At 32.2% G+C, this 20857-nt stretch overlaps 2 protein-coding genes and 1 long non-coding RNA gene across 10 annotated transcripts; 2 read left to right on the plus strand and 1 right to left on the minus strand.

Annotated features, from left to right (window-relative positions):
- The first annotated feature begins 1075 nt into the window (after nucleotides 1-1075).
- On the plus strand, nucleotides 1076-10488 carry Usp10 (ubiquitin specific protease 10). Of its 8 annotated transcripts, none has more exons than XM_088197554.1 (11): nucleotides 1076-1287; nucleotides 5479-5638; nucleotides 5990-6046; nucleotides 6430-8397; nucleotides 8486-8681; nucleotides 8757-9039; nucleotides 9133-9231; nucleotides 9416-9592; nucleotides 9790-10024; nucleotides 10106-10287; nucleotides 10349-10488. In XM_088197554.1, the coding sequence occupies exons 1-11, from the start codon at nucleotides 1270-1272 to the stop codon at nucleotides 10454-10456; spliced, it is 3483 nt and encodes a 1160-aa protein (XP_088053680.1). In that variant the 5' UTR covers nucleotides 1076-1269; the 3' UTR covers nucleotides 10457-10488. The 8 variants fall into 8 exon arrangements, with proteins under 8 accessions (XP_088053680.1, XP_088053681.1, XP_088053684.1 ...); XM_088197555.1 differs by having other exon boundaries at nucleotides 6451-8397; XM_088197558.1 differs by lacking the exon at nucleotides 9133-9231.
- Nucleotides 10489-12698: 2210 nt separating this feature from the next.
- LOC148229627 (uncharacterized) lies at nucleotides 12699-14815 on the plus strand. The gene is made up of 7 exons (XR_015811384.1): nucleotides 12699-13572; nucleotides 13641-13674; nucleotides 13856-13902; nucleotides 14084-14109; nucleotides 14277-14339; nucleotides 14508-14530; nucleotides 14716-14815. It is a non-coding gene; the product is annotated as an uncharacterized LOC148229627 (long non-coding RNA).
- Nucleotides 14813-18749, minus strand: LOC148229628 (regulation of nuclear pre-mRNA domain-containing protein 1B). Its single transcript, XM_088197562.1, has 6 exons — nucleotides 18544-18749; nucleotides 16358-16594; nucleotides 16058-16290; nucleotides 15568-15676; nucleotides 15318-15493; nucleotides 14813-15259 (listed from the first exon to the last, which is right to left on the minus strand). The coding sequence occupies exons 1-6, from the start codon at nucleotides 18692-18694 to the stop codon at nucleotides 15119-15121; spliced, it is 1047 nt and encodes a 348-aa protein (XP_088053688.1). The 5' UTR covers nucleotides 18695-18749; the 3' UTR covers nucleotides 14813-15118.
- Between the last annotated feature and the right edge of the window lie 2108 nt (nucleotides 18750-20857).

Here is a 20857-nt window from a genome sequence, read left to right on the forward strand (position 1 = left end):
ATAAAAATGCACTTGGAAAATAACGATGAACGTCCAAATATTTCGTGAGATGAATAATAAATATTCTTTGACATTTTCTTTTCTTGTATTGTATTGTAATTATCTAATTCAATATGTAAGTATATCGCGAAGGAATAATTTAAGTTGGAACATTTTATTTGACATATTAATACAAATATTTACAATTTAAAAATGATGTGTATACTCGTAACCACTAAATTATAGAAAAATAAATAAAATACAATTTGTTTTAATTTAGTTTTAAAATTAAAAACAATAGCTTATTTAGTTTAAGTTTTAGTTTAATGCTCATTTTTATAATTCAAAATTTGGTATATTTACTATGATAGCTAGAAAATTTTGGTTTATCAGATCATTGTGAATTTTATATCTTCATCACGATTAAAACATTGTTTAGATAAGTTTGCCGGTATGCGATTAAAAATACTAATTTAATTATCGCTTTTTCAGTATACTATCAAAATATTGAAATAATACTAGTTTAACTTTAGAGCGTTACATTTTTAGAAAACTCTTTCTATCCAAATTGCCACAAATTATTACAATCATTATATATTTTGTTAGTTTAGCTTTAGAGCGTTACATTTTTTTAGAACACTTCCTTTATACACATTGCCACTAATTATTAAAATAAATCAGCCCCTCTCTGATAGACATAAATTTATCTCTAATTAATGCAGATTCGCGTTCTGAATTAGTATGTTTAATATGCATACACTCAAAAAATGAAAAGGTTTATTTTTACGTTTATTTTCAACGTATATTTTTAACATATATTAAATAAACTGAAAAAGGGTAGTCATTTAACAGCTCTATTAATATGTTTAAGCAGTGTTAATATAATATTTTTTGGTAAAATTGAATCTTTTTGCCCCTTTGCATTTTGTAATAATAAATGTGAAAAATATTTGCTTATTAATCATATTAATCGTATTGCTTAAGATAAATGATTAATATCTAGTGAAGATTTTGAATTTTTTAAATGGAAGTGGAAAGAAAATTGTACGTCGCTTCGGTTATGTAAGCGATTATTAGGCGAAGCATCGGCGGCGGCAGTGTGCCTGCGTTGGCAACACTGGCCGGTGCGGCAACCCCGGAGCGGCTCGCGCCGACTGCTGCGGCCGGCGGCTGCTGGCGGCGGCTGAACGCTGGTCAGTGGATAGCTGCTGGCGGCTGACGGCCGAGGGCCGGGACACGCGACACTGCGCAGCGGGCCTGAGCCGACAGTGATGGTGCCAAGGCCAGGCCATGGAAGCCTCTAGCTCGGTCAGTGTGTCATCACGTGTTCGCGATAACCTCGACGCCCGTTCCGGATTCTTCTTTTTTTTTACCGAATCGCAATGGCGGCCATGTGTGTGTTTATTTCCGACCCGCGTGCCGTTTATTTATATAACGCTGCTATAAACATACAACCTTTTGATCCCGTATTACGCACTTCGCAATTTGCATCTCGTTTCAGTCCGGTCAAAGTTTCCACGGCTAAATATATTTATAACAAAAATGGCGGTGGCGGCACTGACATTTTCAACGCCGAATGTGACGTAAGGTTTTCTTCATAAACAAATGAAGGTTTTGTATTATCGAATGCCATATGTGACGTAAGGTCGGTTATTTTTCTATTGAAAACTTTTACGGTAACAAATAATGTACGCATGTGGCAAGTGTTGGACGTTACATAGCAACATTTCAATTTTAAAATGTACACGCCACATTACATCGTTTTGGGGTTATATGTAACAAGGTGCTCCAATAATGGCTCACCAGTTTTGTATTATCGAATAACAATTTGTAGTGGTGGGGCTGTAGCAATAAAAATTGAAACAACATGCTTTAAATATTTTCAAATAAATCATATGGCACGCAACGCTGTCAATATTTAATCTTACGTTTGAGTTTTAACACACATTTACAGTAGATTCACTGCTTTAATTTTCAAATAAAAACTAGTGATCTGGAGTTACAACTCGTCAATTAATTAATTTCCAATAATAATATGAGTTGTTTATTTCTTTCATGTTATATAACTGTTCCTACTATACTGAACTATAAAAATAATACTTTGAAGGAGCAAATATGGTAAATAGAGAATGGAGTATTTTATTTTTAAATTTCATTAACTGTAGTAATTATTTCACAATAAATAAAAAAGTACATACTTTCGAAACGTTAACATTGGCTCAGGGATTGCTTTTTAGAGACCCATCTGTACCATCATTTTTTTTTATGTTTTCCATGGACCTGATTAGATTGGCAATTTCACCATGTCATCATAAAATTTCAAGTCATACAGCTTTGTCCTAAGAAATATGTGACATTTTAAGGTCATCTGTATATACACTCATCCTCCGATTCACTTTCCGATCCTCCGGTTTTTTTGGTCGAGAAAATGTGTTATTTTTTGTTTTGATGCGTTTTGTAACGCTCAGCGCTGCAAATCGCGACGATGACGTCACCTCTTATGTACATAACCTATATTCATCAGTCTGACATATATTATATTATATTTTTGTATGAATTCCTTGCCTTTGTTATGCGGGTTTTCTGGAGAACTGGTCAAAAGTTTAAGATCAAACTATTTTTTGTTGATATCCTTAATATAAATTAGATAAAAAAAGCCTTACATGAAAGACCAAATACATACTTATCATTAAATTTAAATAGTATTTTTCAAATAAAAAAATAATTTAATTGCTTTTTCATCAAAAAATCTACCCTTATTCTATATGTAACTATTCTGTGTATTTTAATAATTATTATTTTCAATGTAGTGGTTGATATGTTCACCCATTCACTTTGTAGTCGTTCCCATAAGGATTTTTGAGAATTTAGAGAGTGCTAAAAGCTCAATTAGATTTAAATCTATCGACTGATATGGCCAAATCATGTTTTTAATATTTCATCTTATTTTTTTATTTATAGTGTTTAAAAAAGTTGTCCTGTTGGAAAATATAATCTAATTTGTTAAAATGTATGCATAGGTAGCTTTTGATATTCTAAAATTACTTTAATTTTAACGAAGTTTTTAATTAGCTTGTCTGATAAACACTCCACACCATAACTCAACCTCCACTTTGCTCTATAGTTGGCAGACTGTTCCTCTAACAAATACTCTTTGATTTGATCCAAACACTTCAAATTTTGACTAGTCAGACCATAAAATATTGCACCAATCTTAGCCCAGCCGTAAATCTTATTTTCATTTTATCGTCGTAACAAAGGCTCTTAGGCAACAATGTGTCCTCCTAGTTTCGTAACTCTTAATCGACATTGAATTGTTGACACTTATTTTTTCTACACCACTTAGAAGGAAATTTATATTGCTGTAAGCCTTTCATTTCTTTTACTTGAAACTACTATATGCTGATCCCGTTGTTTTGATGTAATTTTAGGAGAATCTTGAAATAGCTTCCTGCACTGTTGTCTTGGAAATATTTATCTTTTAGGCAATTTATCGCCAGAGTTCTGTTGTCCTGGTGAAGAGTGAATTGCAGTTCTATTTTCTGCTGTAAAATTATTTTTCCGCCCCATTGTAGCAAGAGATTTTTATTTTTAACGTCTGCAAAACCTCTATCTCTAAGGCATATATATTATACAGCCGGACTGGATTAGTCATGCTTCTCCCTTTTACGACCCTCTGAGTAGAATAAGAAAAGACAAGTCTATTTCGGTAAATACAGAAAATAGTCTATTCTTCAATTGGGTAACAATATTGTTAATAGGTAAAATAAATAAGGGTAGATTTGTAACTATGAACATCGTTGCAAGTTTTGCTCTTAAATTTTTAACCTGTAGCGTACACATATGTTAAAGGCGAAGTGTGAATTTCGGAAATGCATACATTAACTAGTCAACGTATGCACTTTCAAATCACTTAAATTACAGTACACACAAAATAATTTATGAACAATGTAACGCGTAATTTAATGTGTTTAAACCATTTATGTAACCAATTTATATAATCCTATAAATTAGATTCGTTGCATTAAGTAGTTATTCATGGGTTCACTGTTCTGACCAATATTATTTTTTTGTTATTATTGGCTTTACGATTAGTCACTTGCGATTAGGTTGGTTGTCAAACACGCTCATCTGTCAAATGTAACTAGCTTACGTTGGAGAGTTCAAACACTCACTAATTATCTACTCATCAATTATCTAGTGAAAGTATACACGAAATTTAACATTGTAAGCTTTAAAACTAATAGTGCGTACTTTCACTGATCATATTATACTTTATCGAAATTAAACACTTTAAATATGACATATACATATATAAATATATATTATTTTACGAATGTATTTTGTTGCGTTTAAAATTGTTCTTTTACTCGACATTTCGTTGAAACTGTCAACAACCTCAGAAGTAGAAATTTGTTGTGGTTTACATTTTTTTATCATTACATGGAAAATATTTTTATGAAAACAATTCAAAATTATCGGTTTTTAATGTCAAAAATCACGTTAAATGTATTTTAGTATAAATATCATATACAGTGGTACCTCGGGTTTCGTTGACTTCGGTTATCGTCGACTTTTTCCGGGAAAAAATTGTCTCGGATTTCGTCGGCATATGCGACCCCCCCCCTCGTTGCGCAGCATCCGTCCAAGCAGTCCCGGTTGGGTGCAATCGATTTCAACAGTAACTTTTTGATCTCGATCTAAAAGTTCTAAATGCACCGTGCCTCTAATATCCCACCATATGCACAACATAACTTCCACCTTTAAGTCTACTAACCTTTTAATTGCTAATATTATTCTGTCACATTTAATCATCCTATTACATACAGACCTTATTAAGCATTTCGGGTATTGGCTGTGAGGATCCAGATGCTGAGTAACTACCCGTCAAAGCCATTATTTGTTTATCAGTTTCTCACGGCATTGATGGTGCCCATCATGATTTATAAATATAAATAACTACTTTTTATCCATTGTGTTCTACTTCTTGGAAATATCCCTTGTTAGGTGTAATATAATTAGCTAAATCGTGTTATCCGTTACCGTATGGACGATTATCTCTTAGTGATTCGCTTTCTATGTCAATGAATGTTTTTCTTTGTCATTAACAGCACATTTCAAATGTGTATATAAACTTGCAAAACTAACAATGAGGAAATATGCTTAGTTTTTATGTGCCGCATAATATCTGTAAATATGTTTTTATGTAACATCAGGAATGCAACGGCTTATTATAGTTATCAATACATATGATGATAATAATCATTTTAAAAATATCTGAATCATAGCATGTCAACATAGTATTTAAATAGTTTATAAGGTTGATGATCCATTCAGTTGTGTGTGTATCGCATTCGAAGCAAGTTCATTTGTTCTCCTAAATACGCTTTAAATTATGGGTCATTCATTTCGGCTTCTCGATCAAACAAAAATAGTAAATATTACTCTTATAAACTTGTGTTGTGTCTATATCTAAATGTTATATTTTAATTTTAATAGGAATATGAGTTTCTCGATTTAACGGACATAAATGAAGAGGAGCGCAGTAGCTTGAATAGTGCTCTGTTTGCACCGGCGCCCGTTCAACCACCAGTGCCCGTAGCCAACTGGTCTGCTGAAAAGACAGAGGTTCAAGTTACTTGGACGGATCCCAATTACGGTAATGAATTAATTATAGCTATGTATGATGTACAAGTAGTGGAAGTTCTTTAGAATTAAAGTGATGATTAAATGAGACTTCTTTGTATTAAATATATTCGGTTACAGATTATCCTTTATTCAATGCAATATTTGTTTTCATTATCAATTTATATACAATGTGTAATTTATACAAGTTCAAAATATTTATCTTTTCTATTATATTATATTTGTTCATTTTAGGGTATGAAATTTCAATGATTATAAATTATTTAATTTAATTGTAAATTATTTTTCTTCCTTCAGTAACCATTAAATTAGATTTTTGTTATACTGAATTGGTTTAGTGAGGTTTTTATTTTATAAATTTCAGCGGTTAATGATGCAGTCAATATGACTCCTCTCTATGTTGTCCAACCGCATGCAGTTGGTAAATATGAATTTTGTAGCTCTTTGTGTGAATCTAGCAAAACTAACACAGACTTTAATTTTGGCAAAACGGTCATACATCATATCCAAAATTAATTTGAAAACTGTTCATTTATTTCGAGCAAAATTTGAACCCCATACTCATCTTTCATATACCAAAATTTAATATTGCATGTTCGTTGCACGTTATCTTTTAGTACTCAATATCACATTTGTAAAATATGTATTGTGAAGAAAAAATTCCTGCATTGACAATAATAAAAAGATAAATTTGTTTACAATACTATAGCAATTTTTTAAATGTGACTAATAATTTTATAGAAGGTGGCCTTTGTCACTATAAAAATAAAATTAGGTTAGTTAACTTTATAAATACATTTTTAGATTTGTCATCGTGCTCTTCAGGAACTCCCGGACCACCGACGACATCGAGTAGCCTGGACAGTTTACCCACTGAGAGAGAGATGGCGCCGCACAGTCCTCAGAGGAACGCTCCTCCTCACACGACAGCGACGCCGCCCGTTCAACCTCCTCCTCAGCTAGTATATTCGCAACCACCACCTCCGATGTACAACTCGGCGCCACCGAGTCACTGGCCTCAACATCTCATGCCTCCGAACGTTTACGTGAGCCAAGTCACAGCTAACGTGAACGTACACGGTTATATGGGACAATATTATCAACCTCAATATGTGCAGCATCCGACTCAGACGACCGAGCCGCGCGTTCGAGACGGACGCGATAGAGCCAAAGGTCGAAGGGGAGGCATGAAAAGAACGCAGTCTCCGACGGCCACTCCCTACTTATACTATCCACAGTACTATCCTACCCCACAGACTGCTCAAGGTGCCCCAATTTATCACTTGCCGATGTATCATCCTATGAGTTATGTCGCATCAGGATACCCGTACGTGCCTTATGTCGATTACGGTATTATGGAAGATCCAAATAATCCCGGAGAGAAGGGACCCGAAGAGTATCCTCCCGAGATGATGATGGACCAAGAGCACTTGCAACACGAAGTGTATTACCCTCAACATCCCGCATGCTTGCCGGCTGCGCCGATGTACGATCCGACTCGTTCTATCGAAGGACCGTGTTCGATCGAACCGTATCCACAATTTTATCAAATGCCTCCGCCTGTGATGCCTACGGTGCATCAGTTTAACGTTCACGCTAAGAACTTTGTAAGGCAAAACGAACATAAAAATTACAATAACGTGCCACAAGAATCTAAAATACAAGAAAATATGAACCAAGGTAAAAACATAAACAATGCTGTAGACGCTTTGCCTATGAAGGAATTAAAAATAGTATCGAACAAACTAAACACGCCTAAACAAGTACTTGAAAAAACGCTCAATACAAACGTTCAAATGAATAAGAATACGAGTCCCGCAAGCAACGATAAAATGGTTCCGAAACTAAGCGAAGTTTCAAAACCAGTGTGGAATGTTAATAATAATGTAAAAATAGGGGAAAATAACACAAAGCAGTTGACAAACGCCAACAACAGTCACATGCAACCCGCTACGACTGTATCGGCCGCTCCGGTGATGAACAAACAGCCGGTATCGACTACCAGCTCGGTTCAAAATAAGGTTACTAAACCACCACCGGTGCCGTTTGTCAATAAACCTTTTCTTAAAAGTGGACCTTCGCAACAATTAGGGGCTGTGATATTCCCTCAACAGGGCTTGCCATCAAAAGCTCCCTTTGCGAATAAACATAAGAAAGAAACACCGAACAAAAGTCAAGAAGCGGATCAATCTAACGAGGCGCCTTCTGTCATATCGCCGACACCCATTCCCGAAGCGAAACAACTCCCATCTACAAAACCGGCACCGCCAGTGGCTATACCTGTACATAATCAAAACACTACTTCAATCACCAGTAAAGCTCCTTTCGGACACGGAAGAAAGTCATCGATTAGCACATCGGATAATACGCAGGCTCCGACCCCACCGCAAGCACCCACGGCGTCTGATTTTCCATTACCTCCAGCTTCACGACGATCTAACGAGTCTGGCGGAACCGCCCCTACCGTCGTACAGCCACTTTCGACTGGCAGGACTTGGGCCAGTCTATTTGGCAATTCCAGCAGCTCTCCCATCGTACAGAACGAAGAAGTTCCAGCTCAACAAGCAAATATTGCCAATCAAAGACCAATCGCAAAAGTAGGGCCTTACGACGCTTCGCCTCTTCAAAACGAAGGCGCTGTAGATAAAGGTAATGTCTCCGTAACTGCCGAAAAAACCTCAAATCATGCTCAAAAAAAAGAATGTGCCTCACATGAACTCAACTCACCTGTGCCCGTGCATATAAACGATCCTGTGGCTTACAGAATGGGAGGTAAATATCAAATGTTTCGATTATTTTGTTATTCGAAATTATTAAAAAAGTAAGATTATGCTGATTTAAATGTATTTTTTTTTTTTAGAGTTTCTTTCGAAGTACCAATTGAACCATTGCTCGGTTTCTCTTCAGCCGCGTGGTCTTTGCAACCGTTCAAATTACTGCTATATCAACGCTATTCTTCAAGCTCTGATAGCATGTCCGCCATTTTATAACATGTTAAAAAGTTTGCCGTATCAATTGAAGAAAGGCAAATCGAACACTCCCATTATTGACGCTTTGTATGTATTATTTTGGACTCGTTTTTTATATCTCATTTATTACTAATAATATTATGAAATACTTTTTTTTGTTAGGGTCGAGTTGTGCGGTGAATTTACGCCACTGCCTCCTGGTCAGCGTATAAATCGCGCAGATCGCGCTGCTCGCAACAGTCCTGCAGCGTCAGGAAGTGAGCCCGCCGACGTCATAAACTCGCCACCGCCCGTTCCAGTGGGCGTTCCATTTGAGCCGTCTACGGTTCTGCACATGCTCCGCGACATGAACAACGGTGACAGTTTTAGAGTCGAAGGTAGGCAAGAAGACGCCGAAGAGTTCCTCGGCTGTCTGCTCAACGGCCTCAACGATGAGATGCTAGAGGTAATTATATTTTGTTCGAAAGATCGTATTTTTGTAAGAACAAAAAATTAAACTACATAAAAAAAAATCTCTTTTTGCTCGTCTCGACGCCAGCTCGTTAAATTAGTTGATCCGGAAGATGCAAAAGACGCACCTGTCATCGTAAATGGCAATGACGCCAATCAGGAATCTGATGACGATGACGAGTGGAAGGTAATTACAAATGCAATCGGTTAATTTTCGGATATGGTTTTTATTCAATGATGATGACATATTTCAAACATTGAAATTCATATGATTTTTGATAGTAGAACTGAAATTGAAACAATAATATTGTTTTAAATTGCTAGATTACGAACATGTTATGTAAATATTTTTTTTTTTTTTTTATATAAAGGTGATGGGTCCGAAGAACAAAGGATCCGTGGAGAGGCGCTGTTTGGCTGGTCGTACTCCGTTGAGTGATATCTTCAGGGGCTTGTTGCGTAGTCGTCTTCAGAGAGCAACTGATTCTGCCATGTCGGACACTACACATTGCGTGCAACCATTCTTTACATTGCCGTTGGATATTGAAGTAAGTATTTTATTAATTTATGCTCATTTTATATATACATAACATTGGACGTTTCTGATCCTGATCTAGTTTATGTAGTAATATTTAAAATTTACCAAATAAAATAATAACCTATTAAATGGTGGATTGTGAATAAATTCTATCTGAGATGATTCACTTATAGTGCTCACCATACTAATTATTTTTATTTTTTTTAGCGATCCAATTCTGTTCGTGAGGCATTAGAACGTGTCGCCGGAAAAGACAGATTAGAAGGTGTGACTTGTCCGTCACGAGGTCGCCTAGTCGAAGCTTGGCAACAAGTATTGCTAGAAGAACTCCCCACTGTTCTACTGCTTCATTTGAAGTGTTTCCATTCACGCCCCAGCGATGGAGCGACTGTTAAAATTGTCAAAAATATTGACTATACCGTTGACCTTAAAATTGATTCCAGTAAGTTGATATTTGTTTACTGTTTGTTCATATTAGATTACCATCTTGTGTTTGATGATTAATTTTGATTGATTGTTTTAGAAATTTTGTCGCCCAAGATAAAATATAATCCTAAACAAAAGTGCTATAAATTATTCGCCGTCGTGTACCATGAAGGTTCCGAGGCCGAAAAAGGTCATTATCTGACAGACGTGTATCACGTCGGATGCGGCGGTTGGTTGAGATACGACGATTCTGTTGTTACATCCGTCACAGAGAGTCAGGTATGCATTTTTATATATAATAGATTTTGTCAACAATACTGATATGTCTTTTTATTAACAGGTTTTACGTCCCCGTGCACCTCGCACTCCATATTTGCTTTTGTACCGTCGCCAAGATACAGTTCAACCGGCACGACAACAGCAGACTGCCACTTCTACCGCATCCTGAAAGGCAGTTCTGTGCATAGAAAAAATTAAAAACATTTCACTAAGTGGCTTATAAAGGATGACAAAAATTCTTGTTCCAATTTTTTGCTTCTAATTTGAACGACTGTAATGTGAGCTTTAAGTGATCTTTCTCGGTTGAAACAATATTGTGTATATTTAAAATAAAGTTATTCCAAAATTGCTAACCGATCCTTTAAAATTTGTATATAAATATTAGACATATGAATAAAACATAATATAATATTTTGTATGTTTATAACAGCAAAATACCGGTCTATGTTCGTTTATATTATTGGTGCATGCATAAAGTGTATCAAAATACACAATTTATATGTAATCGAGATTATGATCTCGAAAAACTTCATTTTTTCGTTCTAACTAAATTCTCATTCGCATGTGTAAATAATGTATATTGTGTAAAATGTATTATATATACATATAACCGTATGTATCTTTAGCCGAAAGTAGTTTGGACATTGGGAGCAGAAATTTATGAAATTTCTCCTTGAAAAACGGAAGACTGAATTGGTTATTGGTGTGATAAAGATGGGCTGTAGATTACGCTTAGTCGGATTATTAGATTTATGTTAAAAAGTACTTTGTTGATACAGTAACGTCATATAAAAATACACCTATTTGAATAACGCGTCCAAGATTGCAACATGATGTATCATTTTATAGCGAATAAGTACCGTTGTTTTTTCTGTACAGCATTTAATATCTTATATAATTTGCTTTTAGATAAGCAATCGTTAGAGATCACATTTTGATTTTTTTAAGCCTAAACGACTAATCACGTTAACCCGTTTTGTATATTTAAATCATACATAATTAATGTTAATATTGATAATTAGTGTGTGTAAATACGTCTTAAACGTTTGTGTTTAATGGAAATATACCAGATCATTGGTGAATGTTTTGAAATGATATTGATGAACTATATTTTTATGTAAGAAATTCGACTATAATAAATATATATATATATAAATCATGTTGTGTATGATACACTTTTAATGCAAAATTGTAAAAACTGTGTTAGTCAAATGGGTATAAAAAAATACCCTGATTATTTGGACTAAGATTTTTTAAATAATGAAAGACGGACTCAAATTCACTAGTGAAAGACCATATGATCTGGTGCACCTTTCACGTATTAATCATTTTAATAAGTGTATATGTTTACCCACCAAATTAATGTAGTTATATCGCATACAAGTTTTTAATTGTTCATTGAGAGAGACAAATATTACTAATAAAATAGTATTGAGTTTAATATATATATACATATATATTATATGTATGTACAGGGTTGCTTTTAAATTGAATTTACCTTAATTGTTAATATTTTTTTTTACGTAAAATTAATAACAATAGCACAAATCATGTGCTTTTATTAAATTGATTATTTTTATTTTTGTTTGTTGTGTAATTTTTTTTTAGTTAACAGCATTGGTGAAGGTGCGTTAAATACATAGGTTATTTTAATCGTTGGGCAACTGATGTTTTTATCGTATAAACTTGATTGAGCGCAATGGAATTAATAATATTCTTATCAAATATATATTGAATGTTACTTTAACGATAAGGCTTATGTGCGTTTATTTTAATGTTCAACTGATTGTCTATCCGATCGATGTAATATGTTCACTATTCATGTATGTACTATGGTAGAAGAATAATGTATCACTAGCGTGTATTGTTGAATAGCATTTTGATTATTTTATCTCTTTTTTATTATTTTTTTTACCTAAGGTTTGATACATGTTGGCTTTGTTAGCAACAATTATTGTTCAACAATATATTATATACAGCAACTTGGCACCCAAAAATATTTAGCTAAACACTTAAAATTAAAATATAGTTTTTGTTTAGATATGGGCTGATTTATACAGTAATAATCAAAATCTACTTTTATGTTTTAAAGTGATTCGATTTTGGGCTATTAAATGATTTAGTTGATATCATAGTGCATATCGGATGTGTGTATACGCCAACATGTGATAAGGTTTTTTATATTATTCATTTAATTTAGTTTTTATGTATAAATTAAGTGATTTTTTTATTATCTAATATTACCAGCATAATGCTGCCTCTAATGTGTTAATTTATTTACTGCACTGGCTTTCGGCACTGGGAGCAGATTGTTTTTTTTTACATCATAATTATGTATATTATATGTTGTATATGGATTTTTCTTATTGTATTGATTAATACAACGAAATATGTTCCTTCAAAGTTTTGCTGATAATTATTATCGCATTTGTGTTAACGTTGTCGCTTCTGCCATTAATTTAATTTAATTCAAAATATAAAGGTGTAATATATATATATATATATATTATGAAAATCTGATTCTTTGATAAAAATCTAGTCTTAAAAGAGCGACGATGCTTTGTCATTTAGGCTCTCCGGTCTCTATTTAAGTGTTGTATCATCGATGTTGACAATTCGTTTTATTTTTTTAATAAAAAATGCCTGGAAGTGTGTCGTATAATATTTTAAAAATAAAACGTCGGAGAATTGTGATGAGACAGGAAAGTGAGTCTATATTGGGCAGTTTGTCGTGATTGAATCGAGTTTCTAAAGCATTTTATAAAAAAAAATTGTTGAGGCGACACTGCTGCGTTTAGCTTGCGATAAAGCTATTAAAAAAAGATAATCTAAAAAATAGAACAACGTTCGATCTTTGTAAATGTTACTATATTATAATTATTACGATATGATTAATTTTTAACTTTTTTTTTGTGAAAAAGTGCACTTAAGGCTTTTAAAAAAATAAACTATAGTTGTTAGAGGGAGTGATGATGCAGTCTGTTGAGAGTTGACGTTGTGCAGGAAGGAACTAATCTGTTTATTGTTTATATTTTTCTATATACATGTCGTTTCTTTGTATGCTGTAAAATAGTTGTACTCCGTTGATAATTTTGTCAATCTCTTAATAATGCACAGACGATTATTTGTGCCAAACAATTTTATACTCCCCCCCCCTGGTATTTTTTTCAATGTTGATTTATGTCTTGTATACAAATGTGTGTTTCTTCCTGTGAATAAACAATTGATGAATTTTGATTCCTGTTTTTAAATATTAAATATAGATCATCTGCACTTCAGAATATGGTGAGTCAATCATAATTCAATTTATACGATTCGTTTATATTTTTTTAAATAAAATATTTATTTTTCAGATTATTGAAAGATTTACCGCTTCACTTAAATCAGGTTTGTATTTCGTTTACAATATTATATTTTAATTTTAGTTCAATGATGTAATGTATTTATTTTTCGTCTCTGAAATATAGGTAGATGTAGAAAATAGGTTCTGAGATTTAGCATAAATGTTTTTATATATAATACAAAAGTAATACATACAGTTTTATTAATATATTTTTTGTTTTTTCAGATCGTTGAATTATTTAATAATTTTACCGCTCTACTTCAATTGACTAGGTTAGTATTTATATTTATTATAATTAATTTTAAACTGATAATATTTCAATGATGTCATATTATTTTTCGTCTCTGAAACATAATGTAGATAAAATATTCTGAGATTTATTTGATTGAAATACATAAAAGAATTAATAAAATAATATAAATTCATCACTAATGATATTTTTCTGGATTTCAGATATACGTACCATCATCGCATAAAAGGTTAGTATAAAAACAAAACTTTACATTACCATGAATAAGCAATGATGTTTTTATTTATTTTTCGTCTCTGAAAATTATTTGTTGAATATGAAATCTGAGAATTGAATAATTTTGCTTTATATAGTTTATTTTTTGTACATCATATTTATAAAACAATTTGTTTACAGATCGAATGAATCATCGTTGAAAAGAAAATATATTACCAGAATTCACCTAAACACTAAAAAAAGGTATATTTCTTTTTTTTTATATATTGTATTCGATTATTTCAATGATGTTTCATTTTATTTTTCGTCACCTGAAAATCCTGTTGATTAAATAAATCTGATTTAATTATCCTTTTTTATAAATGATTGTATTTTGTGCATTATTTTAATTGATTCTATTTTTTGTTGCAGATGCTTCGATTGGAGTTTTGAATGTAAGTTCTATAATATGAAATTATTATATAACATGAAATACATGATGTTGAACTTATTTTTCGTCAACTGAAATGCAATTTTACTTTGTTGAAAAATATTATCTGATCTAAATTATTTTTATATACTTAATATTATTATTTCTAAAGCGATCTGTATTTAATGTTTTTTATTACTTTGTTTATAGATCATCGACGAAGAAGAAAGAAATGGCACTGATTTTCATATAAATATAAACAAAATATTAAATGTATATTTTATGGAGAAATAAAGAAAACTTAAAATAATATTTCATGTTTATTTAACTTTTATACAACCATAATGCATATAAAGATTCTTTTAACAATAAAATATCCTACCTAAAATTAACAGTCAATGAATGGAAAAATAATTTATTTAAATCGGTAACAATGTAAATAGGTAAAACGTTGGGTGCATTTGATATAAAAATATATATAGGGTGCAAAAATAAAACAGGCTTTCAATCGTGAAAATAGTTATAATTCACAATTAAAATGAGCGCCGGGCACTTTCGTAAAATAAAGATTGTTATTAGTAAAACTAAAATTTAACGAATTCACGTAATACAATTAATTGAACAAATCGCCAGCGGGCAACGGCGGAAAACCCTTCGTTACGTCAGGTAGCTGCTTCATGTCCGGTAGGTTGTCTAGATGCGATTTTATCTCTGCTTTAACAGTATATACCTTCTGCAGTATTTCATTATACTCCTAAAAATATTTTATTTTATTATTAATTAATACATTGTGAATAAAAAAAAAATTTTACTTCTAATCTTTCTTCCGCCTTTTTAGTCATCTCTTTTTGCAGTAGAGCGAAGTCTCTCAAAGCAGCGGCGGTTTTACGTCTCTTGTCTAGTTCACCCGATAGTCTAGTGTTATATTCTACGAGTAGTTGCGCGGCTGCGTTGACTAATTCGGATAAACGCAGAGCAGCCTCTTTACCTGTAATTATATAATAAATTCTAAATCAGAAACTATGTATACATATTTATTTATGCCAAAAATAAATAACTCACTCTCAAGTTTAGATAGAAGTGTTACCTCAGACACTTCTGGTGGCAATGAAGCAATTCTTTCTCGAACAGCAGCATCGCTCGATGCGCTATTTTCTAATTCTAATAAAGCCTAAAAAAATAAAGTATATATATGTTACTAGAATCAATATCATATTAATCCATATGAAAACTTGCTTGCAAAAATAAATTAGTAATGATCTAACATGGATGGATAAACAAATAAGCATAATTCTTAGTAAAGATAATGATCAATACGTTTCTTACTATTTCGAGAAGAAAACGCAATATCTTTTAAACAGAAAATTGTGAGTCTAATGATAGGAAGGGAATAATATATCATCTCGTTTAGAAAATTAATCCGTACAACGTACAAATTAGTCGAGAAATTTCATACATGGTAAATTTGTGTGAGATAAGTCTTACTATTTTTTTGAACAGGAAAATACATTTTAAAAAATATCTTGAAATATTATTTCAAATTCTTTCATACTTCAATTAATTCTTCCGGTTCAGGAGGTTCTCCTGGCGTTTTAGGACTCAATCCAATATGAGCATCGACAATGGCATCGACTTCAGTGTAAGTTTCGCTCTTTTTCCGTTCTTTTTTTTCAGGAACATTACCATTCTTAGAACGTTTTTCTCCAGAATGCTCTTTCGGTTTAGTGGGCGTTTCATCTTCGGGAACTTTTCGCTTTTTTGGATTTGAACTTTGGATATTATTGACTAAAAAAATACATTCAATTGCAATAAAATTAAGAATATTATTGAAAAATATAAATTTACAACTCACGTGCGTCTTTGAATTCTTGAATTTGTTTCGCATCGTAAACATTACGCTCTTCCCATATGTTTAACGTTCGCATTAAGCGGCCTTTAGTCTTTTCGTCCATTCCTGTCGTAGCCATGTGTTCGAAGGCCCTTTTGAGCACGTGGCCAAATTCTCGTCCATATTCAGGTCCTTTTTTTTTACTGTTTTGTATAACGTCATTGGCGAGGTACATAAATATTAATTGTTTACTGTCTTTAACTGCAATATTTAAAATTTGCTGTAGGTAAAATATAGAATCTAGACTAATGAAAAGAAATTCCATATAAATAAAATCAATGATATCCAGTAATGGATGCAAAGAGAAAGTCACTGTTAATTATGATTATCTCTATAGTTGACCAATATTTTACAAATTAGTAATAAACATATACAATATAAAATGTGAAATTAAATTGAAGGCAATTTCGTTACACTAATAATAAATCACCTGGTCAATATATCAAGAATAAATCGGCAATGCAAAATGATAACATCAAGTGTTAATATATAAGGAAAAGAGGTCAAATTACACAAAGCTTTGTGTAAGTCTAAAATTTCCAACACACTGATGCAATTACTCAGCCGGATACTTAAATAGTGTTTAAGGGCCCGAACGTGATCAAACACACACACTTTTAAATGTATTTTAATACGTTGCCAATAAAATCTGAGCCTTAAAGTGTATGTAAAATTGTATTATATTGTGCTGTTAAAATTTTCAGTTAAAAAAAAAAATTATTGCGCTTTTAATGTCTTTTTTTCTGTAAATTCACAAAAAAAAAAAAAAAAAAACTGGTGTTTCGTAATTTGTTCACCATGTTAATAATAATACACATTTGAAAAGGAATGCGTTTATAAATAAGAATAAAGTTGTAAAATATCTCTTTATAACGAAAGCATTTAAAAGTTTATTCGAACTAGTAATAAATAATTGCATGGATTGTCGACCAGAAAAATAATTAAAATATTATTATTCTAGAGATTTACAGAGTCGAATATAAGAGGCCTATCACTAGAACCGAAAGGAATCTGAGATCAAAAATCAATCTACAAGTTCAAAGTACAACCAATCCAACTTTATCGCAACAAAGTATCACTCTCGGTATCGACCCGAAAACCCGACCCATGAGATAACCGTTAAGCTTACGCCAACACAATTAATCAACATGACCTCAGAGGACCTAATCCCTGATTTTTTGCAGATAATAGCTATCGGCACTGAGAGGCCGTCGAACGTATCGGTGTACTTCTACAACCTATTCAATTGAACAGTCACATTTATATCCCGTTGAGTGAAGTCATCAATTCTATATATTTTTAAAATGTCTGTTTATAAAATATTGTGCAATAAATAAGGCATCAAATTGAGTTTTATTTGGATCACTCCTAGTCGATATATAGGATGAGACAGCAACCAAGTGTCTGAGAATGTGCAAACTAGCATTGTTGTATAATTTGATGCAATTTTGTTATTTAGAAAATATAAAGATCCTCCTATCAAATGTCTCATTCCATGGTTAGCCATCAAAGCTCACAATGTGTTGGACGTTAAAAATTGATGATTAAAGAGAATGAGAACAATCATTGAGGTATTTAAAAATTACTTCTATTATTTAATTATTTTTATGGAATTTGTTTTTTATGCACTTTTTTCAAGTGAATATCGAAGAATTATCTTCTACATTCACTTTTTTCAAGTGAATGTAGAAGATAAAAATAAAAGACGAAGAATAAGTTACCGAAAGAAAATGATTTTTTTTCAATTCTATTAGTCCTGAATAATTGAAATTTTAATTAATCGATTTATATGTATTGATTTAATGTAACCTTTATCTAAATTATAAAATATTTTCTACAAATAGTTCAGAGAGTAATGTTCCTATTATGGAGTCTTATACATATATATTTCATCATTGTTTATCATTTGTGATGAAGCGCAATATCAAGTTGAACTTTTATTAAAATATCAATAGTTTTACACTACAATGATAACACGAACAAATAATTATTTTATTATTTCATAACCACAACATAACCTAAAATTAATACATTTAAAATCAACCCATTTAAACGATAGTATATGACGAATAATGCCTACAAGCTATCTGATCTGGGATTGTTGATGATTTATATTGAAGATAAAAGATTAATCGACGTTAAAGTCTTACCTTTGAGCAGTTCCTTGAACCATAATTTGACAACTATGCCATGGTGTTTTCTATGGTGTATAAGCCAAAACGATACAGTCTGAATGCTCTGTTGACTCGAGTTAAGTTCATGAAGTTTTTTTAGCAAAGCCTCTTCCGTAAAGCCGGGCATGGCTGACAGTTTGTCAACCGACGTCGCGAGTGTTGAGTGTTGCCACAGTAAAATAAGCATTACATAGTATCGGTAAAACATTTCTTAAGTCCCTTTCTCAAAATAGCAAATAAATAGAAAATGCTGTATTTCAAAATTTAAATTTATTAATAGGATTTATTCGGTATAAATTTTAACAAAAAAACTTATAACAATTTTCATAGAAGTCGCTACGTAATAGAATTGAATTAATAAAAGTATAATTGTTTTGGAGAAAGTTACCCCTTAAATATGAAGAGATAAAATTATGTTGTATATGCTAAGCCTTTCAGATTAAATCGAGGCCCAAAAAAAACAAATATTTTTAGGGCTCTTTCAAATTAAAAACTAGAGGTAAATACATATAAAATGGAAATACTCGTACAGTACTTAATAGTATTTATAATTTTTTTTTTCGCAATTAAGCACTTAGAAATTCACTAATTATAATAGAATTTATTATTAGGTCGACAGACTTTTAATGAGCTGTTGATCTATTGCCGATTATAGAATGCTTTTAGCTTTTAACATAACACTGAATGAGATTTATTTTTCAGCTACACTCACAGGCTTTGATTAAAATAAATGCATAAAACTTAATCGCATATTACAACCAGGTCCAGCCCAAGAATGTTCAGCGGTCCGGACTCTAATATTTTTTTTGTTAATAAAGCATCTCATGGTTTTTGTTTAAGAAGAATAAATTACTGCAGGAGCTAAAAAAATTCTATTTAGAAAATGTTGTTCAAATATTATCTTCGAATTATTTTAGAGAAATCGAGGAGGTACCGATACCATGTTAAATATAATCAAATGGCGCCCACATTATTGGCGTTCCGGGCGACTGCCCGTAAAGCCTGCCTCTGGATCCGATTTTAGATACCAAACTATTTTTTTAATTTTTTAAATGTAGAAATCTTTGCGTACACTAACTCGAAGGCTTCTTACATAAAAGTATTCGAAGGCTTCTTACATAAGATCAGCAGACAACGCGCCGCCATCACGTCACGTCAGTGTTATCAGATTGCTGCCTAGTTTTGAGCATAGTGAATAAATAGGCCCCCACACTATATTGACGATTGTACTGTGGGATTTCAACAATGACATTTACAAATTACGCAATCAGCAATGCTTTGGATTTTAATAATGAACATTAGAAATCGACAAAGCACCTAAAACTTTACAATAATCACTGAAACTTCCAATAACCACAAAATTAGTAATTGACACAGTATAAAATACAACTTTCGAGATATACACATAGAAACAATACTATTGGCCTTGAATCAAATAGCATTGTCGTACGTATCCAGTGTAATTATAAAACGGTCATCCAATATTAGATCTAGACACTAGCTTTCAATTTTTTTAGAGATGCGGTCAGACCCTAATGCGATTGGCTCCTATTTCAAACTTACTCGAAAGATTAGTATAAAATATGTAACACTTGGTCACATCACAAACCACTGGCAAGCGCATTACTAATATTAATCATACGAAGAATTATGGCAACCAACGACGACCACAGGGAAGACTCTCGGACGGCAATCATTTATCAGCGAGTGGATTATCAACGACGGATACAACTAAGACGCGACGAACTTTCAAGACTTGCCAATAGAAATCCACAGCATATTTTGTTATCTTGGTTGAAAAGCTTTAAACCGTATCTGTACATAAATATACTATAATATATATAATAATACTAAATTTATCCAAAAAATTCAAAAACAAAGTGTTGGTTAAATGAAAGTGCTGCGATAATATAGAAAATAATAACCTTGTCTTGTGATATACGAGTGGTATAAGTCTTTGAATATTGCCCTGAAAAACCTTGGTTCAAATCCCATACGGTCCTAATTTTTTAAAATTTTTATCATGTGTGAGAGTTTGGAATTAGTGATTATTATATAAATATAATTCTGATCGATTATCACAGACTAGGTTTGCCTAGATTTTCCTAATCTCACGGATGAATATCGTAATGATTAATTAAAATCGAGCTAGGTCGTACATATCTGGTATTGAAAATTCTCTTATAATGAACTAATACAACTCATAGAGAATATCTTATATGTATTAAAACAAATTAAAAATTAAAAAAGAATTGTGGTAGAAGAAATCTCGAAGCATATACACTTCTTA

Source organism: Plectrocnemia conspersa, unplaced genomic scaffold (assembly GCF_051122295.1).
Source record: "Plectrocnemia conspersa isolate PC_06_02 unplaced genomic scaffold, ASM5112229v1 ptg000011l, whole genome shotgun sequence".
Classification (NCBI taxonomy): Eukaryota; Metazoa; Arthropoda; class Insecta; order Trichoptera; family Polycentropodidae; genus Plectrocnemia; species Plectrocnemia conspersa.

Coding starts and splice junctions, on each gene's coding strand:
- Usp10 (XM_088197554.1), top strand. Junction 9,232..9,415: donor ATGACGATGACGAGTGGAAG/GTAATTACAAAT, acceptor TTTTATATAAAG/GTGATGGGTCCGAAGAACAA. Junction 9,593..9,789: donor CATTGCCGTTGGATATTGAA/GTAAGTATTTTA, acceptor TATTTTTTTTAG/CGATCCAATTCTGTTCGTGA.
- LOC148229628 (XM_088197562.1), bottom strand. CDS start 18,694: ATGCCCGGCTTTACGGAAGAGGCTTTGCTAAAAAAACTTCATGAACTT. Junction 16,595..18,543: donor GTTCAAGGAACTGCTCAAAG/GTAAGACTTTAA, acceptor TAAATATTGCAG/TTAAAGACAGTAAACAATTA. Junction 15,494..15,567: donor ACTTCTATCTAAACTTGAGA/GTGAGTTATTTA, acceptor ATATAATTACAG/GTAAAGAGGCTGCTCTGCGT.